General features: G+C 35.3%; 1 protein-coding gene across 1 annotated transcript; it reads right to left on the bottom strand.

Annotated features, from left to right (window-relative positions):
• Positions 1 to 7,255: 7,255 nt before the first annotated feature.
• On the bottom strand, positions 7,256 to 20,857 carry DPH6 (diphthamine biosynthesis 6). The gene is given in 6 exon segments (XM_069858357.1): positions 7,256 to 8,023; positions 8,026 to 8,064; positions 8,067 to 8,106; positions 14,310 to 14,503; positions 16,868 to 16,962; positions 20,753 to 20,857. Coding segments are annotated over 6 exon segments (492 nt in total). The 5' UTR covers positions 20,776 to 20,857; the 3' UTR covers positions 7,256 to 7,922.
• Positions 20,858 to 21,100: the final 243 nt, after the last annotated feature.

Raw genomic sequence — 21,100 nt, 5'->3', positions numbered from 1 at the left:
ACTACCTACAGCACTGCCTAATACACACTGGAGAAGATTATGCACATCTTTGAAACAGCTTAACTATATTATTTGGCAATGGCCAAGGAAGGAGTAGTTCCTATTATATAATGCACTAAACACACATTATATAACATGGCAAACCTTCTCTCTTTAGTCAGTATTTCTCAGGAATATTCTGGCAGCCAAAATTCTGACGGCCTGGAAAAATAATTATTGAGAACATGAATATTCTGAGGCTGGAGTGACACCGATATAACCATATCAGAAGCAGCTGATAATAACATAGCACTTAGAATACCTACCAAATGATGGAACAGCAACTATAAAAGAACAAATGAAACAACCAAACAAAAATCCCCAGCCATCTAATGAATGCAAAACTCTAGCCCAAGAAACCTGTTTCCTACCTATGAAATAGCAGCAGACTGACAACCAGACATGGTAGTTCCTCGTTTCATGTTGCAGAAGTTTACTGCAAAGGAGACTGCAGGTTGCCAGCATTCTCTTGTGCCTGATCCAAAATGTGCACATGCATGTACATCTTTTTAAGATCTTTCTAAATTCACTTCAAAAATATTGGAAAATATTAAGATCGCAGAATCAAGAAATATCACACACTTATGCAACATTTTTGTTTTGATTCCTTCCAGTAGGCTTCATGATTTAACATTTAATATAATGTGATAAAAATTTGCACTTCCAGCTTATTTGAAGTACAAGATAACACAAAAGAGAGCACAAAACTAGGCATTTGCCATTTTCAAATTCTCAGCTGCCTGAATTTGCAAGTAATACAATAAATGTAATACTACATATTCACATAGCTTTCTAGAGCAACCACCTTTCACAAGGTGTCATCATATCACTTGGAACTGAATGCTCTGAAAAAAACAGTATGGGTCATCAAACTCTCAAAGCAATTTAAATAGGCTTGGGAAGAAGCAGATTTTTTTCTTTTTTTCCAAACTGATAAATTTCAAACACATGCTCTCCTCTCTTTATGCAGCCAGACATGACAGTATCACTAAAATTCAAAGAATTTTTTTCAAATGTTTATTATATAAATGATTTATCACTTTTCTTAGGGAACGAAACTGTATTTTCAGCTCAGAAGATAAGCATTCAGGAAAAGCTACTAAATACTGAAAATGGGAAAATCAGATGTTATGCAACTTAAGCGCCAAAGTCATGCTGCTCCATAAAAGTTAGTTAATGAAATAGCATCTTTCCATTTTGAGAAAGAGGGCATTTGTTGTCAAAATATTAAAACCATCTCATAAATACCAGCACAGATTTAGTATTAAAAAGGAGTTCTAAGTCTCAGCATAAATCTTCCTTTGAAAGCATTTATTGATCTTTCCTTCGCAGCACCGTTCACCATTTCTGTAAAGCAATACTTTTGAGAAAGGTGATGTAAGCAATGAATAAGTCACAATGACAAGTGAGTAATAAATAATGACTGACAGACATTCCCTAAGAATAAAGGTCTAGCCTTCAAAGGATAAGGATAGTACTGAAGGTGGCAAAAAAGGGTTATTGTAACACAAAAATATCAAAAATACTGGAAATCTGTAGAGGTCTACAGGAAGTTAAGAAATGTGAAAGAAAAAAGAATTACTGGACTTTATACAACAAACTGTAGCAAAATGAAACATCACTACACGAACAGGAAAGACTAATACATTAATCCCAGGAACTACAAACCAACAGTTATCTAGCTCTGTAAAATCACAAACATTACAGGCTGTACTCAAGTTCTACAACATATCACATATCTATACACATTAATTCTTTATTTTGTGCTGGTATGTTGGCCAGAAGATGAAGAAAGCCAAAACTGCAAAGCTATGCCAGGTAGTTTCTGAAATACAATGGTGTCACTGTTCTGGAGATGAAAAGTACGTTACAAAAAAAAAAGGGTCAAAAACTGTCAAATATAGAATACAGTATACAGCACAACTTACCAAGTCACTGTGTAAGCAGAACAATAGAGGAAAACAAAAAAAAAAGGGGGAAACAATACAGGAAAATAAAAAAAAAGGGGGGGCTCTGGACAGCACAGAAGACAGCAAAAGAAGAAACCTCAGGAACATAGAGCAAACAGATGCATTAGAAAATCTTTCAAAGGAAGACTGTTCATTTGTTTTCAGTGTCTGACTCCTCAGTATCTACTGACACTTAACAGTAGTTCTGAAAATACTATCTATGCTTCACATAGTTATGAAAACACATCACCAAGTAACCAAGTTAAATACTATTATTTTTTTCTGTAAAAATACAATGCCATGAAAGATTCTCTCTCATGTGATTAAGTTCCACAGAAAGAAAGGCAGAAGAAAAATTGTCTTTGAAAAGATAACCTAAGAAAGGAAGTCTTAAAAATTACGTTTAATCATAAAGACCAACCTGGGGTCATACATAAAGATTCTTACAAATGTCTTCAGTGACAAGAGTCAGTATTTCTTTTTGTTACATCAAATAATGTTCCATTTTTGACTGCAGTATTTATTTTTCTACTTATAACTATTGTTATAGCATAGGCAACTGATAACCAAGTAAATTAGAGTAGATGCTTACTATTTTCTACACAAAAGACATTCTCAACATTCAGTCTCCACATCTTTTGGTATTTCACAGTTAAAGAAACACTGGAAATAAAAATTAAGATGACCTTAAGAAATACCTTTAACCACCCTGCATTAGCTCAGATTTTACTGAAGGATATTTGTAAATTCTTTAGTAATCGTTCTTAAGCAAGTTATTTGAAAAAAAAACCAAAATAATTTTCAACAACAGATTTACCTTAAACATATATTCTCCTTCATCAAATATTTCAAAGAGGGATCACATAATTCAACTACATGAAAAGAAGTGCAGTATATTTTTGGGGGTGGGGTTGTGGTAATGATTGTAGGATGGGGTGAAATCATCAACATTTTAACTAAAAAGAAAAAAGCATGTGGACTAAACAGGACTTTCCGTGAGAGGATCTGCAGTGGCTGCTCTGTCACTGCCCAGCCTAGGTAAATCATGCCAGACCTCAGTAGACAGAGAAGCTGTAATTCATCATCTTCAATAATGTAATTTACATTTATCATTATTTTAATTATGTTGAATCTTAATTTGGTAGTTTCATTGCAAAAAAATAGCCCTTATTAATTTTTCCAAATAGACAGCACCTTACCTGTCTCAAAGGCTGCAGTTTAAAATTACATCATTCCCTCACTGCCAACCAGATCACACTTATAACAAATCACCTATATTTGTTTTCTTCATTAAAACATTATTTTAATTAAGAATTAATTTTCTAAGCAAAATTCCTACTGATCGGAATGGCAGATTTGTCTGAAGAGAGTGAACTGTGATAAAGTTCCATTGAAGAATATTAAATTCATAGCTAAAGTAACTATTTACTTTAAAGTAGAAACTTTTATTACCCCTTTTCACCTAATAATTTCTGCCCTTTCTCCATGAAGTAAACTTTCAAGAAAATTATATGGTTTGTCTACATTGTAGAAAAAATTAATACTTGTTTTACCAAAAAAAAACCCCCACATGCATGAAGAATCTCCTTAACAAAAATGAAACTAAAACAAAATCAGTATTTAAGATTAGCATTAGTTATGCAATCAGTGCAAGAATTAAGCTTGAGTCACAGTTTTAGTTACATTTCGAGTGAAGCAAAGTCATTTTGACCAAATGTAACATTACTTTTCTGCCAGCAGAATAATAGTTGCTTTATTCAAAAACATGGGTCACCTTCTTAACTTCTGTAATCGTTTTATATTAATGGCTAGTAGATATGGGCTATTTTCTGGATCAGCCAGTGCACATTATGCCATAATAGTTGCTTCCTCCAGCAACATTTCAGTATATAAAATCTCATGGTAAAAAGTAAAGATGTGATATAACTAGATGCTAGAGATTACCCATAAAACAGGCAGAAAAAAAGAATCGAAGCTTCTACACATTGTACTGCTGAAGCATCTCACCTCTTAATTTTAATTTAGTCTTTATTATCATTTATTAGCAGATCTCAAACACTGTAAGGAGTGGTTTGCGATATGCTATTTATTCCACAAAAATTCTTACCACTTGTTACACAGAAAACATGATTTTAAGGAACAGTAAGCTGGTGTATTTATCTATGTACTTTTCCAAACGAACTAAGGCATGGGGGCAGTCATGTGTGTTACACAAATCATTAGATACCGGAATGTTTTGAATAGCCATCAATGGTTACATCATTAACTATGATTTACTGCAATGACTTATGATTTTCATTTCACAGAACTGCATTAAGAGTGTGTTCTACACCTACATTAACACTGCCCGTCATAAAATAAAACCATTTAACTTTTCACACAGTGACTTTTATGATGCTGTTACAGAAGAAACTAATTGTAGTTAAAGCATTTATTTTTTCAAAGGTCATGCTTTTTTATTGTAGTTTATAATATTTAATTGGCAGCATGCGATTGTGCATGTGCATGTATATGAATGTAGGGAACACGTGTGTTCAGTATGGAAACAGTCCAACAAGTTCTGCAGAAAACACAGAATAAAAAGTTATTTGCATATTAAGCTATAATGAGGTAAAAGAGAAATCTAAATTGTAAATGAGTTCTGGAGACAAATCAATGCTAATGAACAACAATTACTTCAGTCACTGCGTGAATTAAAACAACATCATTAATAAAGCTTAGGTACTCTGCTAGTGAACACGTCTTCAGTCCCCAGCAGATCATGTAAGACCTAGTTTAGGAGAGGTAGCAACCATAAAGGAAGTAAATTTAAAATTATTTTGGTTTGAAGCTCCACTTCAAATAAAAACTTCAGGAAAGACTACATAACTCAGAAAACCCCATCCAGTTTTAACGACTGCCTTGAATGCCTGATAAAATTTCAGATTTTCACTAGATAATGACAAGGGAGCTTATAAACCTAAAAGATGACTCAGAACAGTCTCTTTTATTCCCTTTCTTGCAAGTAAAACAGTCAGTGAAAAATAAAAATGTTTTCTTAAGAAAAATAGAGCTTTTGTTTGAGCTATAAATAAGTCTAAACATCCTGTTCCTTACCTGAAAGCTCAAAACCAGCTGTATGTAAGTAACCAATTAGGGAGAAACTACAGAGGGCACTGTTGTATCAGTTATCAAGAGTTACAATAGTGACAGGGCCCAAGAACAGAAGACTGTCAGGAACATAACTAACTAAAGAAAGAACCTGGAGTTAGGAGAGCATGCAAATGCACTAAACCTAAGACAATAATAAGGCAAAAAGACTGCAGCTGTATTTCTGAAGGAAAATGGACTGAAAAAAAAGTTCACATAACAGACTGTCAAGCTGACAGGAATACTGCAGTGCACACTTTGGCATTTTCCTTTGTAGCACTTCACATGTAAAAGGTAACTAATCATAGCACCGCCTTATCCTTTGCAAACAGCAACCTATTACTGGAATCCCACTCATAATCAATATGAAAATGAGTGACGACTGTTATGCAATTCTTCCACAGGCAGAATTTATCAACAGAAAGAATAGCTCCATACTGTACAGTCTTTTTATACAGCATTAAAAGGCCAGTTCTGTTTTATTCTTTTTCATAATGACAGTTAAAAATAAGTAATTTCTATTTTTTCAAAATGGTAACATTGCTACCATATAAAACCAAATGAAATCTGAACTACCTTTAAGTATACTGATCAGAAACAGTATATGTCCAGTTGAAAATAATGTAACCATGCAATTGCTATAGGTATGACATTCCTGTCAAGGAGTGGGGGGCGGGTGGAGGGGTGGGGGAAGAGTGTTTAATAAGTCAGCTTAAATAACTTAGTGATTGTAGAAGAAGGCAAAATTATTTATAGACAAAGAACAAGATTCAGAGATAAGAATATTTATGAAGACAAATTTGATAAATGTTTTACTCCTAATTTATATGAAAGCTCACCTATCCTGGATACACTTCATTAAACACTAATAAATTTTAAAACATATATTACCATTGCCTAATGAGAAGTGTAAATAATATAAAGCAGCCAGTTACCTCAGCACAGGGAAATATAATTAATTTTTCATATTTTTCATTTTTATCCTTAAAAAGCATGATGAAGATGCCAAGCAAGAAACCAAAGTACTGAAATAAGATATGGATAGTACTATCTATTTAAATCAAACTGTAGAGAAGAAAGGTGCTGCTCTTTTTCAACAATCTGGTGGCAAAACCCACAAGCAGCATGTTTAACAGCACTACAGCAAAAAACATAGGACTTCTATAATTCTCAAATTCACATTTAAAGAGGAAAGGCTACATGGAAGCTATTTTCAAATTAAGTTGGGTAATAACTTCATAATAAACCAACGAATTAATGTTAATAGATAAGATTCTCAAGCAAACAAAATACAGCTATGTTAATGAACGAACAAAAACAAAACCACAGACAGTGCCTGTGGATACTCACTCACATCCATACACATAGGAATTGTGATGGTAACTGTAGGGGAATTGTATTTCTAACCATGCATAGAAAGAGGTACTACATGAAATGAAACTGCCACAGAAAATGAAAATCCAGGGGTTTTCTTGTCATTTGCTTGCTTTTTTTTTAAAATTGCAAGACTGGACAACAGAAATATATTCCCAAGCAAGACCTACATTCCTTGTAAGCAGTTTAAGTTATTGTTGCAAGCAACTTGTTAATAAAAGATAAATAGTAACAAAAACTGACCTGAACATCAGAAACTGGTTTAGTCTAGGTTTTGCCATCTTTGGCTTTCAAACAGGCCGTGTGTGTTCAATGTTAAGTGGAAAATTTTACTAAATTTCAAATTCATGCATAGTCTGTCTTTAGCCTAATTCTCTTTCTAAATCAGAATTATTTTAAAATTTCTGAACATAGTTCCAGTCTAGTAATCTGTTTAGCTCTTGGTTTTTATAAGCATTGGTTTTGACAGTCTAGCTTTCCAAAAATAAAGTTTCATCTTATTTTATCATTTCCAGATATTAATAAAATTTCAATAGAATTATTTTAACACTCCTTTTTGAAGCGTATATGACCGCAGGCAGGCAGATTGTATCCACGCAAACACAACTAACAGTTAAATACACAGATAAAAGAAATGCCTGCTAATCTAATAAATATATACTGTAGCACTAGGCTAAAACAGGTGAAATTCTCAAGTTAAGTTGTATTTTTTTATGTAAAATTTAAATGCATTTTATCTCAGAAATCTTGTAGTTCATTCCTACAGATGTGCAACTGGATCCAAATGGGGCTTTTAGTGAGGCTACTGAGTCTATGCATGTCATTTAAATAAAATTCAAACCATGAAAAAAGTTTTGATAACATTTACAAAATAGACTTAAACATTTTAATGTATTTTTCCATTTAACTACAATACTGAATGCCAAAATGTTAATAGATAACTCTCTAAATATTCAAGAAATCTAACAAGATATTTGAAGTTCTTTTCTCCCCCTGCAATACAGCACATTAAAACCATTTTTACTATCATAATTTATTCAAAGCTTGATTAGGAGCAATAGCTGTGAGAAGAAATACAGCATTGTTGATTCATATACAAGCATTTCACTTAACTACATCGGATAATAGCAGTGCTCCTGAAGCAGTATAAAAGCAAAGTGATTAGAAGTCATTACTGTTAATTAGCATTCACTTTACATTGACAGGGATGAACCTTTTCTGTGCTGAACAAATGGAAAGCTTTTATCTGAAAGTCTGCCAAACCTGGTCAAGGTAGGCATTGAAATAAAGTGTCAGTGACCAGTAAGTAGAATTCACAACAACAATAACAAAAAAAAGCAAAACAAAATCTAAGGATGTATCATCATCCAATTAGCTAGATTCAGTCTTTAAACAGGAAAAGGTTTGAAGGGAATGAGTAAAACTGGAAACTCATACTTCACGTTCTGCAATCTCACTGATAAAAGGAGGAAATGTGTGTTTATCAAACTTGCTGCGAGTGCACGGTTCATTTGGCGTCCTGTAAACAATGCCTGGCTGCCCATATCCAAATGCATGTGAGAATCTTGCAACCCAGAACATCATATTCGGCAGGCAAGGTCACACTAGAGATGCCCTGGAAATGGGAAATTAGGAAGACCTGGCAATCAGAGGTTTAAAGCTGACCAGAACAAGCCCTCAGGCTCACCCACCATCTTTCACCACCAGACTGTCTCTGCTTATTCAATATTAACACAACAAGACTGAGAGTGAGTAAAAACAACTCCACACACCTAACAGGGAGAAATACAGCGACTTTTTTGTTTATATAAAGCTCAACATTTCTCACAGTAAAAACTATCTCAGAGATGTTGCTCAAGATCCCTTTCTGGAAAAAAAAATCGACCACTCCTGAGTAGCACAGATAAGACATTGAGAATTACAGGCATCCTGTCAATTAAAAGATTTCCTTGCTCCCATCTCATTTTAAAATTCAAACTAAAAAAACCCAAAAAAACACTAAACAAATCCCCATCTTATAAACGGAACATGATACTGCTAACTATGCAATAACTTCTTACCCTCTCCACTTAATTACCACTCTTATTAAATGCTGATGACAATGGTCATCCTCTAGCTGGAGGAATGAGCTCTATGGAGCTCCACTCCAGAATTAAAAGAAAAAATAAGTTGATTAAAAGCCAAAAATCTTTGAACATAATGAGTGTAAAGTGACAATCCGAATTCTCACAGATAAAAATGTAGTAATTATAAAAAGCAGAGGAACTTAAGTCTTTGCCACAGGAAAAAAATACAGCAAATGTTTTGTCTCAAAAAAAAATTTACTTTATAAAGAAGCAAGAAGCACAGTTAACTATTTCTTGTCAGTGTAGGTGGCCATTTCATACAGTTTCTAAAAGTTCACATTTAACTTTCACATCGAACCACAAAAAAAGTAATGTTCTAAGAGATGTGAACTCATGTTATTCTAATCAACATAAGTAGGTAGAGGGCCCCAAAAATAAATACCATTGTATTATCTATCACTGTTCTCACTAATTGAGGACTGAATTTTTTTAAAATTTTTTTTTAATATTGATGTTCTAATTTCACTTGCTGTACATAACATCTATGTTTCAGTTCCTGAATTATACAGAAAGCTAATCTATCAAAATATCAAGGGCACAATATTCTTGATTTGCAATAATCTTAACGTGTATAGGAAAACATTAAGGCTGAAGGATTATTTCAGAAATTCAACACAATGACAAATACCTTTTCCTATAATTTAATCTTTGTCAAAAATGTTGAGAAATTGAGGTATTAGTCTATACATCTACAGATAAATCATAACAGGGAAGCTATCAGATTTTCTTCAACTGAAAACATGGGAAATGATGACTAGGACAGGTCCGTACTACATACTTCTGAAATCTCTGAATCCCATCAGTAAGAGGGGGGAAGCTACACTTTGTTTGAATTTATAAACTGCAAAACCAGTTCAGTGAACAGCATGCTGAGGACCTAAGACTGCATATTCTTGAAGCCAATCAGATTTCCATAACTAATAACATTTAGATCTTTAAGACTCCTAAGAAAATCTGCAAACTTATCTGTATGAGTTAGGAGTACATGATTAGTCTTTATCATGTAAATACTACTACTGAAGTCACAGGGACTACTCAGAGCTTATTAAAATGGACACCTAATATCCAAGATTACTATTTCTAAATACATTGTCTCTTTTAAATGCATTTCGTAACAGTGAAAACAGTGAAGCAATGCAGTATAATGCTATGTTACACTTATTCATGTGTTTTTCATGATGGGACCATCTAGTCCTTTGGCTGTAGAAAAGCCACAGAAAGTCAGTCATCAGACCAAAACCGAGAACTCACTTTATCCATCGGCCACAGCAGCTAAATTCTGGAGAAGGGTGAAAAGACTACTGTTCTTTTAGCATAGAAGAGTACTAGCAATAATGAGGAACTGCATGCTTTATCTTCTGTGAGGGAATTTATCCCTATCCAAAGGCCACCGAATAACCTTGTATTTAATCTATTCATCTCAAACCCCGAAGAACTGTTTCCTGAGAACCACAAGTGTTAGGGAGTTTCACTGAATAATGACCTAAGTTGCCTCTATTCCACTTGAACCTGCTCAGAAAAGTACTTTGTCTGAGACAAAATATTGTCTTAAATAACATCTAAAATTACACAGCTACTGCAAGTTTAACTCTTAGATGTGAATAGCTCCCATCTTCAGTAAACATCAGTCTGGATCCATTTAAAAAAATCATGATCCTTAAACCTTAAAAAGTAACTATTAAATACAGGAGTCGCACTGTATTAATAAGCTCTTTGTGGGTATACCTAGAAAGCATTTTACTTATTCTTAGTAACTGAGTTTTAAGATCAGTGCTTGAGAACGTGACAGTATTTTGGAATATAAATTTTCTTTCTTTACCCTTCCACATTACTGATGAAATGAAATAATGCCATGAACATACTATTCAAATGTTTTATACATCCAATACATCAAGCATGAATTCTTATTTTTCAGCTTATGATCAACAGATACTACCATAATTAATAATTCTTCAGTCTTGAGATCCAATATATTCATTTAAGTGTGCTTTTTGGGGTTTTTTTTTGTAAGCTTGAGGGTTCTGTGCACCACCAAAGGAACTCTGATAGAAAAAAATAACATTAAGACTGAAAACCAACCTGAATGCTTCATAATAAACACAGGGAAATATATTACAAAGACACTTTAAACAGAACCAATTATTGAAACACTGATTTCAAAAAACTCAAGTAATGAAAAATGTTATTGAAAAAGATGAAAAAACAGCTAGAAGAAAAAAACCAAATTTTATCAAAAGTTCTATTAATTACTCCAGCAGTAGAAATTTACCAAACAAAGGGAAAGCTTTCACAGAGCAGAATAGATAAGGCAATAAAATTGGAAAAGGACAGAACTGTCTGCTGAGTCCCAGAACTGCAACAAATTATCTTGCCTTAGTTTGTATAGTATGGAAGCTGCTGGGATTGCCCTAAATGGAAGTTTAGCCATAGCCCATGAGATAGAGAAAACAATCCAATATTCAACCTATCCAATACCACTTCTGTATGCGCTTGCATAGAATATCGATGTATTATCTGGACAAGATCACAATTACACTGAAAAGGGGAGAAAGTGATTAAATATGCCTATATTGAGAAGTATGTTGTCCTAAAGTTTCATAAAAATGCCTCCATGCTCCAGCCTTTCCAGCCACTATAGGGAAAGAAACACAGTTTACCCATGCATTTCCTGGTTTCAAAGACAGTGCCCCCATAAAACCCTGAAGGTTAATTCAGATAACTAAGAAACTAGTGCTTAAATGCTTTGCTGGAAAAAAAACTCCAACATGCAAAGCAACAAACGCAGACAAACAAAGGCAGCAACAATCCTTATTCAGTAACACGAAGAGTAGATGAAATTATGCCTGGGAGTTCAGGATTGTCTCACAAAGTAAATATTCTACTATAAGATGCGGACTGCATAGCAACATACTTGCAGACATCATATAAATACTCTGATACAATTCACAACCTGTATTGAAAACAGAATCTAAAACAGGGCATCAGGCAACTAAAAAATAAATATAAATTTCTTTTACACCCACCAGTCATCTGGGTTTGTGACAATAAAATTATCAGATTTACAATCACCAGCATTCAATTCCTCTTTCCAAGTCCTGTGAACTAGACCTGGATTGTTGTCCTGGGTTTCCCAGCACTGCAGGGGAACATTTAACTTTTCAGAAATCTTGTTCTCCTAACACTGTTTTAAAAACAACAAATACTTTTGAATTCATACTAGTTTTTCAAATGTATTTCGTTTTAATTGTTTACTACTACAGAAGTACTTTCAATACAAGCATTCTTTACAAACTGAATGTAAGACACACTGTGATTTTGATCTAGGCATATTTTTCCTGTCCTCTTGGGCCCAAACTATTTGACAGAAAACCAGAGCTGTTAGTTTGACCAGTGTTTTCAAATTATGACCACTCAAGGACGCGTTTTGACAAGGCTTCTACAGCTTCCACAGAATTCCTCCCCTCCCTTCTAAAGAATGCAAATTGAGTTCTCTGTTTAAAACTACTAACATCTGGGTAAAAAAAAAAATCCTTAAGCAAAATCCTCAGTGATTTAGACTTACATAGTTATGCTACAAAACTGCAGTTATAAATAAATGCGAAAAAATAAAAACAGAAAGCTTTCAAAACTATTGTTAGCATACAAAATAAAAATTTTCATGTCTTTCTTTAACCTAAAAAAACCAAAGAATTACAGCTCCTGTAGTCTACATCTGCCTGATAATTTTGCACCAGAATTTCATAGATACATTTGACTGTAAAGGCATGTTTATTCAAACTCTAACATAAAGGCAGTATATTGTTAATATTTATGTCTTTAAAATATCATATAGTGGAATTAATATTCTATATAGGAACGATAGTTATTTAGTTGCAGACAACTTTGTAACACCTCTTTCAACTACAGTTATTATTATCATGTGCACACTTCCAAAGCAGCAGTTGCCAAGATTTAACATTAGCATCTATTTATGTCAGGCATCCATTCCTCCAAAGACAGCAAAAATAAAAAAGGAAGTACCATCTTAATTGCCACTAATCTGCCGATTTTTAATTAAATCGATCAGTAATTTATTATCGTACTCAGCAGCAGAAAGCTGTTAGCATGCAGTTTTAAGAGACAGCATATACTAGTCCTAATTTCTAATGCTATCACAGTTCAAAACTGATTCTTTCAATTCCTGTACTGCATGATATGCTCATTCCATTTAAAATGTCTGTGAATCACTTTAGAGCACAACCACAGAACCAGTAGTGTGGAGAAGACCCTTAAAATCACTGAATCCAACTGTAAACCTAAAACCGCCAAGTCCACCAATAAACTATGTCCCTAAGCACCACAACTACACATCTTTTAACTACCTCCAGTGACGGTGACTTCATCACTTCCCTGGGCCACCTGTTCCAGTGCTTGACAACTCTTTTGGTGAATATATTTTTCCTAATACCCAATCTAAACCTCCACTGGTGCAACCTGAGGCCATGCAGTCTAGATGCACTGTTGTCCTGTTTTGTAGCCTCATACTCCAACTTATTGTGTGAACTTGATTTTACTTTAGACAAACAAAATTTCCTTGCCAAAAATGTTTAGATGTGGCATTTGATTCCAGCATGGTTCAGGAAGCACCCTGTACCTAAACATTCTTTGGTCTTACTTGCAGGTTAATTGTTCTAAAATTGAACAAGGAATAATCCTGAAGCTTTTATATTCATGAATCTCAATTCTCATTTCAATGGAGGAAAGGGAGCTAGAAAATGTTCAATACCTGAATTTAAAACTAAAAATATCTTTAGCTGAAGTATCAGGAAGTAGTGTACCAGTTTGATCAACAAAATTCAATATGCATTTACTTTTATTAAAATAGCAATTAATATGATTTTCTGAACATCGTATTGTTTTAGTAGTGTACACAATTAACTGGAAAAGACAAAGCATGTTCACTCAAACTTTGTGTAAAACCTCTGGAGTCAAAGAGAGGTTTCGTATTGATTTCAAAAAGATTCTGGTGAAAAATAAAACACCACACAAAAAACTTTCGAAAAGAATGAAGTAAATGGCAAGCATTTTAAGAAATAAGCTCATTATATCCTTTTTTTGTAGATATATATTATTGTTATTATGTGACATATTATACTATAGTTACAAGGCTACCACAATCAAAACAAGCATTGTAAAATATTCTATAATACTTTGTGAATGATCTGCAACATACAAAAAATAACAGATTCCAGTTTACAAAGCGTAAGTGCATACAAATGGAAATGTCTATACATTACTTTCCGTACACTGATAAATGCACAAAACCCAAATGATCTATCATTCCAGTAATCAAGCAATGCATTATTTCAAATATGAAACTACCTAAATATTTTATTTATTGATAAGTTTTACAACTATATTTTTGTAGTATATGCCGAGCACTTGTTACAGGTACTTTTATTAAATCAGAACAAGGTTTTGGCTTGAAATGAGGATTAATAACTCTGATTCACATTGAGGGAAAAGCGATGAAGTTACACTATATATTTACAGTGCCAGGAAGAACAAAGAAATAGAAATAAAACTTGCAGAAGTGTTCAATTTTTTTCTCTAAGCTCTCCTCAAACACCTAAGTGGACCATTTACTTAAATTCATAAATTAGTTTAGTAATACAATTGTCCCGAAGTCTTTCATTCTTTACATCCAGCATACCTTAACAAGTTTCAAGAGGTGGTAAAGGTCTTCAACCTCATCTTCCTGACATGTGGTATACACTCTTCCAGTATTTACACTGGTACCCTTTATGAAACCACGATAGAGTGGCAAATCCAACGCATCGGCATATAGGTCAATGGCATGGTGTCCTACAGTCTGATACATATAGCTGTCCAACTCGTCAGTGTGCCCTGCCACAATTAAACAACCATATTAGGTACATTATTTCAACAATTACAGATAATCATAATACTACAAAGCACTGAGAGAATCTAAATGTTAATATTTTCCAGTTTACAAACATATATTTGGTGAGAATACCTCTATAAACATGGGAAGGAAAAAAAAATAGATTTCTCCACCCAACAGACATATAGAGAGGAAGACATCTGTCACAAATATGCTGCCTATTTGGAAATTGTGGCATCTATTTTTTTCTTTAGTGTTCCTCCCTGCTTCATCCAAAAATCTCGTAATGATCCAATCCTGTTCCTATTTATATGGTAATTTAAATAGGAACGCAGTTCAGAAGCACAAACCCAGACGCATTTCAACATACTCAGAGCAAGAAATTTGGAATGCACTGCAATACTGAGAATAACCAATAGGCAATCAAAATTTCCAAAGCCTTTACTGATAAAATTGTTATCATGATCATCAAGGAAGAAGAGGATATCATTTTAGCTTAAGTAAAATAGAAGTAGACTGCTACAATGTTTTGTCATTGCTTAATATACAAAAAGAAAAGGAATTCTGTTACAATACCCAGACCCTTTTTACCTTTACTCCTTTTAAAAATTAACCTCGAAATTACATTAACTCATTGCTGCTATTCCCTTAACTGCGAGAAAATATTAACTGGATTTTCTTACAAACAGTTGGTAGCTAACAGACAAAAAAAATCAGCTAAAACGCAGACATTATGGATTAGAATTAAATCTTAAACTAACTGATAAACAGTTCACATATACAACTTTCAGACAATTTTTCAAACAGATTGATAAAGCAATATGCCACTATTGGCAAAATTACTTCATTTATTAAAAGCTAATATAGTTCACTATTTTCATGCTATCTTGTAAGATTGGAATTTCTCTAAATTTACACAGACATATCAAGCATCTCTGCTGTCTACCTGCATAGCACATCTTGCAGAGAGAAAGCTCTGTAACATTGATCACGATAACTTATCTGTCATGTAACAATTAGGTCATGTTTCATTTGATGCCATACAACAGATATACTTTTACTCAAAATATGCAAATCTAAACCCATAATTACAACTAGCCAACCTACACTAGAAGAGTTGCTTTAAAAGAAAACTCAGTGTTTTTCAGCATATATGAATATGACAAGGTCTTTAAACTGATACTCAGTTCAGAATACATAGTTTCTTTATTAATTGAGACTCTCCAGGCAACAGTGGTACATGATAAAATAAAATGAATGGCACAGAATCTGCTGTTGCCTGAAGCACCTCAATTAACTTCCACAAAATTTCCAACTACACACTTAAAGAGAGCATTTTATGATTTTAATGACAATATTCTACATTTCTGATGTGGATAAATTACTTTAAAGACAACGTATTTCAAGAAGATTAGAGATTATTATACCCTAGCTACCCAGAAAACAATTTTTTCCTGTACTCCCTAGGATTTGCCAGTTCCATCTGACTCATTTGTGATGGCAGCTCCTTTTTTCCTTCACTTTCTCTGTCTATCTTCTTACCATACAGTCACCAGATACCACAGTTAATTGTTCAACATATGTTGAACAGTTAACCTATGTTAACATACTTAAACATTTTCCATTACCAGTTGGGAAAAAACTCACTTCCTTTCCAAGTTCAATTTATGCTCTAGTCCAACAAAAAAGTACTCAGTTCACCCGCTCACATCACCACTGACTTAGACTACCAGAGTTTCTCTCATTGCCTTTCACAGAGGTAAGGCTACATGCAGCCAATAAGGAACTGATCAGAAAGCTGGCCCAAGCTAAAAGGAAGGAAAAAGTCAGAAAAAAAATGCATCAAGGTTGCGATCTGTTCCTCATTCTAGTTCACAAATGCTGGTCTAGAATAATAGAGGAATATACACAAGGTTAAAAATGAATGAGTAGCAGCAAACCTGCATATTTTTGGTAGATCAAATTGTTTATCTGAGCTCAAAGCATTTCTAGAAATACAGCATTTGTTTTGCTAGATGATATCCTTCTACCTCCTTTTTCTATCTGTGCTAGTGAACTCGCGTGATTCCTTTGTTTACTAGCAGGAATATGTATTTTCCCTTTTTCAAATTATGTAAGCCTTTCTTTTACTCATCTTCATCTTGTTGCGCTTTTTGCCCCTTTGAGGAAAAAAACATGTAATGCATCTCCATACCATTTTCTTTTTTCTACTCCTTTTACGACTTCTCGATTGCCCTTCAATAATGCAAAACTACATACAAACACATTAAAGAGCTTAATTCAGATACAGCTGTGCCTCATTGTTTCTAATGTAAAAAAAAAAAAAAAGAAAAGAAAATCTCCTGTAAGAAACATGGCCTTCATACCTGTGTTTTCAGCAGGTCTTAAATTGGCTAGAGCAACAATCTGATGCCCAGCAGCAACACACTGCATCATATTATAACAGCTGTCCTTCCCACCACTGTAAGAAATAGAAAATAGTGGCAATTAAAAGTACTGCTGTAAGTTTTACCCCTTATGACTTTTGCCTAATTACTTAAAAATTAACATCAGAGCTGGTTATAAATTTTGAAATAAAAAAGTGGCAAAATACTAGCAGTATTGGATGATTTCACCATACATTTACTATGTATGTATAATGTCTACATATAGTATCCACAAAGAACATATCCAGTTCTGTATCATATTACTAATTTGAGAGGTTCCATGAAAAACAGCCACTTACACCAGATTCTCTTCAGAATGAGGATTGTCTTCTATTGCAGAGATTAATTTCTCTGTACTCATTATTAGGAAACTTGGGATTAAAAAAACCAACAGTATTTGCTCCAGAGACTTCTCAGAAATCTTTTTAAATGAAGACTACCATGTTAGGAATAGCATTTATCCTTCATGGGATACTCAGCCTTAAGTTTCAGCATTTTAAAGTTACTTCATATTCTCAAAAGCTGTAATTATTACAGGCTGTATGTTCAGTTGACTTAGCATCGAACATACAGTTTTTATTGCATATAATCGCAAATAAAAATAATTACTACTATTTTTAAAAAAGGCAGAAAAATTAACAGAATGGTATTCTTCTCTGAAGCCAAGAGATGATACTCTTAACACAGACAATACAATTACTTTTGACATTCATTCAAGGTCTACTGGAACCTTTTCCACTACTGGTGAGGAAAGAATCCTCCTCTCCTGGTGTAAATGAAATATTGTGTTTTTCATGGATTTTTAAAGACTATTGAAATAAATATTATAGCCTAACAATAAACTAAGAGTGCTCTAGAATACACATTGCTTACAAAAGTCACATTCAGATTTGCAGCCTTCAATCTACCACTGCATTCCGATATTCTGTGCAGCTTTTAAAATGCCAAAGCACAAAAAAACAGTCCTGGGAGGGAACTGGAGAACAGATCTAGACTATCTTGTAAAACTGCTTCTTGCCTTAGAGTCACTCAGACATGGACAGGAGAACTGATAGTAAAAGCAGTCCTTGCTACAACAGACAATCAGTTTCCCTGTAGTTTCTTTGTGACTACACTATTACTAACAAACATCTTCAGCATTTTCAAGGTAAGGTTCCCACTTTTATCTAGCTCTATGTGCAAGAGCTTGAAAATGTATTAAAGGACTGTAACCACACAGCTATTCCTCTCACTTTCTGATTTTATCCATGCTAAAATTCTGTATGCTGACCTTAATTCGCTGTATAACCCAAATCTAGAGTAGAAATATCATAAATAACACACCACCTTTTTGTACTTAACAGACTTTTGAAATGCAGATGCTTATCTTTCAGTGCTATAAAATTAAACATAAATATGATAATAAAGATTCCTATTCAAGGTACCACCTCTCACAGTATTCTCACGTATACACGCAACTTTCTTCTAACCTATATATGGACAAAAAAAAGAACAACTTTAAAAAAGTTCATTAAATCTGGGTACTGTGCTTGATAGCTTGAAAACGTACTTAGTATTCACTTCATAATGTGAAATTTCAGCCTTAACTGAATCATAATGAGACAAAGGCTCTTTTCTTTCTGAATTACTTCATTTTAAAAAATAAAAGCCTTCCGCTAGTTCTGACTTCAACTCCAAACACAACTTCAGAAAAATGACAGCGGATAATTGCCTGGGCTGCTTAGAGCATTTCAATATTTATTTTTTTAAAGAAATGAAAAAATAAAAGGACACTAGAATAGATCTACTAATCTTTTCAATTAATTAAATCGAAAAGAAGGACACATTAGGATGAGGCTACATTCAGATTTACCACATTTGACCACTGATTACTTGATCACTATTTGTAGAGTGCTTACTGGATTACATGATACAGCATTGTTACTTATTTCTTGTATTACTGTTACCATGGCCCTAAAAACTAACTGTACCAAGAAAAAAAACCCAAAATGGTGCCTACCTACAAGGCGTTCTAATCTAGCTGTAAGACATACGATGGTGAAGACCAATAAGGCCTGACAGGCCATGGTGTGGAAGAAAGGAGGTAGACTCAGCAGAGTCTGCTGTCTAATAGACTGTAACAAAAAAGAGAATTAAAACAGCTTTAAGAAGAGAGATGAAGGCAGGTACTGAGGTAGCCTGGGAATTTCTCTCAGTTCTCACCACAGAAGGCCTTTTTGTGGAAAACAGTAAGAAGTTAGGCCACAGTCAGGCCTACTTTTGACAATGTTGTAGGTAGGCTTATAAACAAAAAATTAATAGGAAAAAAAAAAGTAACCATAAAGATACAGGCCCATAAAAGACTTCTGAGCCAAATCCCTTTCTATTGACAAGTGTAACCACTTACAGCAAGAAAATACTAGAAGAATTAACAGAGTTGAAAAACATTGTATTTTAGGTAGAAGATGGGCTTTAAAAGGTCTGTCATTTGGTATAAAGCACAAACAGGGCTTACCCCATAAATACCACCTTGAAACAAGACTATCTACTTTAAGCGTGGCCAACATTTTAGAAGAAAAAGAAACAGGTTAAAGTAGTTTTATATATAATCCCAACCTTTTCAAAAGAAGAACTTCTCAAATACCCTTTTTCTCCTCTGATCTTTGAAGCTAGGTCTGTTACAAAGATCTCAGACGCTTTGATGTCTCCTTAAAATTCTTCTTAAAACTATTACTGAAACTAAATCCATCCTTGTAAAATTGCCCATTAAAATAGCAATTATGTTAGAAACCTGTATTTAGGATTTTATTTCATCCTGCCCTTTAACACATTCCTCTGCTTCAAGAATATAAACAAATCTGGAAGACAAAATCTTATCTATAAAACAAGAAAAAGCAGCGAAGCTATTTTCCTACTCTGTATTTACGTAAATCTTGAAAAAAACAGGTAATATTTGGTGTTAGCTTTTACTCTCTGGGTGACGTTTGGAATGGCTTGAAATTGTCGTGACCAAATCTCAGTTGGGGGGGGGGGGGGATGTGAGAAATACAGCCAGGGCTGTGTCCAACTGCAACTATTTAAATGAGTGACCTACATCTTTTTAACAATGAGCAAAATGAAGTCTCTCTCAAAAGGCACACTAGGAAAATCCACTGCTAAAAGTTCAGGAAATTTATTCTATGAGAGTTTAAGATATTCGGAAAGGAAAAGTACCAGGAAACTCAGCTGCAAATGAGCAGAACTCCCTGAACTGAGGGGCCGAGGCCCGGAATCCCCAGGGACACAGTCGCTCCCCCCACTCAGGAGACCAGGATAACGGGGAGCAGGTCGTCTGAGGAAAATAACTGTGGATTTTCAGTTTGTTGTTCTCTTTCTGTTTGTTTGTTTGCTTGTTTGTTTTGTCTTTAAACCAAACCCCGGTAGTTCTCGAGCATTCCGGGAATACGGGGAAAGCAGCAATCAGAAATGTCTCGACTTGGAAGGGACCCACCAGGATCATCGAGTCCACCTCCAGTCCCTGCACGGGACATCCACACCGTGGGCCTGAGGGCATTGGCTAAGTGCTTATGGAATCCTGCCAGGCCTGGTACCCCGGCTGCTTCCTTAGGGAGCTGTTCCAGCGCTCCCCCACCCTGCGGGTGAAGCACCTTATCCCAACGCCCAACCTAACCCTCCCCCGGCATCTTCCCGCCATTCCCTTGGGTCCAGAGCTCCGAACCCAGCACCTGCTCCTCCCTTTCCCCCACGTGAGGAAGCTACAGAGCGCGAGAAGGTCTCCCCACAGTCTCCTCCTTCTCCAGGCCGAACAGACTAAAGGGACCGCTCCAGCTTTGCCGACCCCGTTACCTGATCAAAGCCACTACTCTCATGCCGCTGGCGGGCCCGAGGCGGGTAGGGGGGCGGTGACGCTAACGGGGAAGGAGCCGCCCCGCCCCCGCCCCGCTGCAGGGCCCTCCTCCCGGGGCGGGCCTCGCCCTGCCCGCGCCTTCCGTCTCGTCCGCCGTGAACGCGGTTCGAAACGATGGCGGTGCAGGGAACGGGTCCTGCCTCCGCCCCCTCCCCCTCGCCGCGGGGGCCGTGAGGGGCGGGTCAGGCCCCGGCAGCGGCCTCCCCGCCCCGCTCCGGGCGCATGTGTCCAGGGGCGAGGAGGAAGGGCCGGCCTACGGTGATCGCTGCCAGCGCCAAGCGTCCCCC

Source organism: Phaenicophaeus curvirostris, chromosome 5 (genome assembly GCF_032191515.1).
Source record: "Phaenicophaeus curvirostris isolate KB17595 chromosome 5, BPBGC_Pcur_1.0, whole genome shotgun sequence".
NCBI classification, from domain to species: Eukaryota; Metazoa; Chordata; class Aves; order Cuculiformes; family Cuculidae; genus Phaenicophaeus; species Phaenicophaeus curvirostris.
Note: the sequence above shows the minus strand (reverse complement) of the source record. Positions and strands in the feature narration are given on the sequence as shown.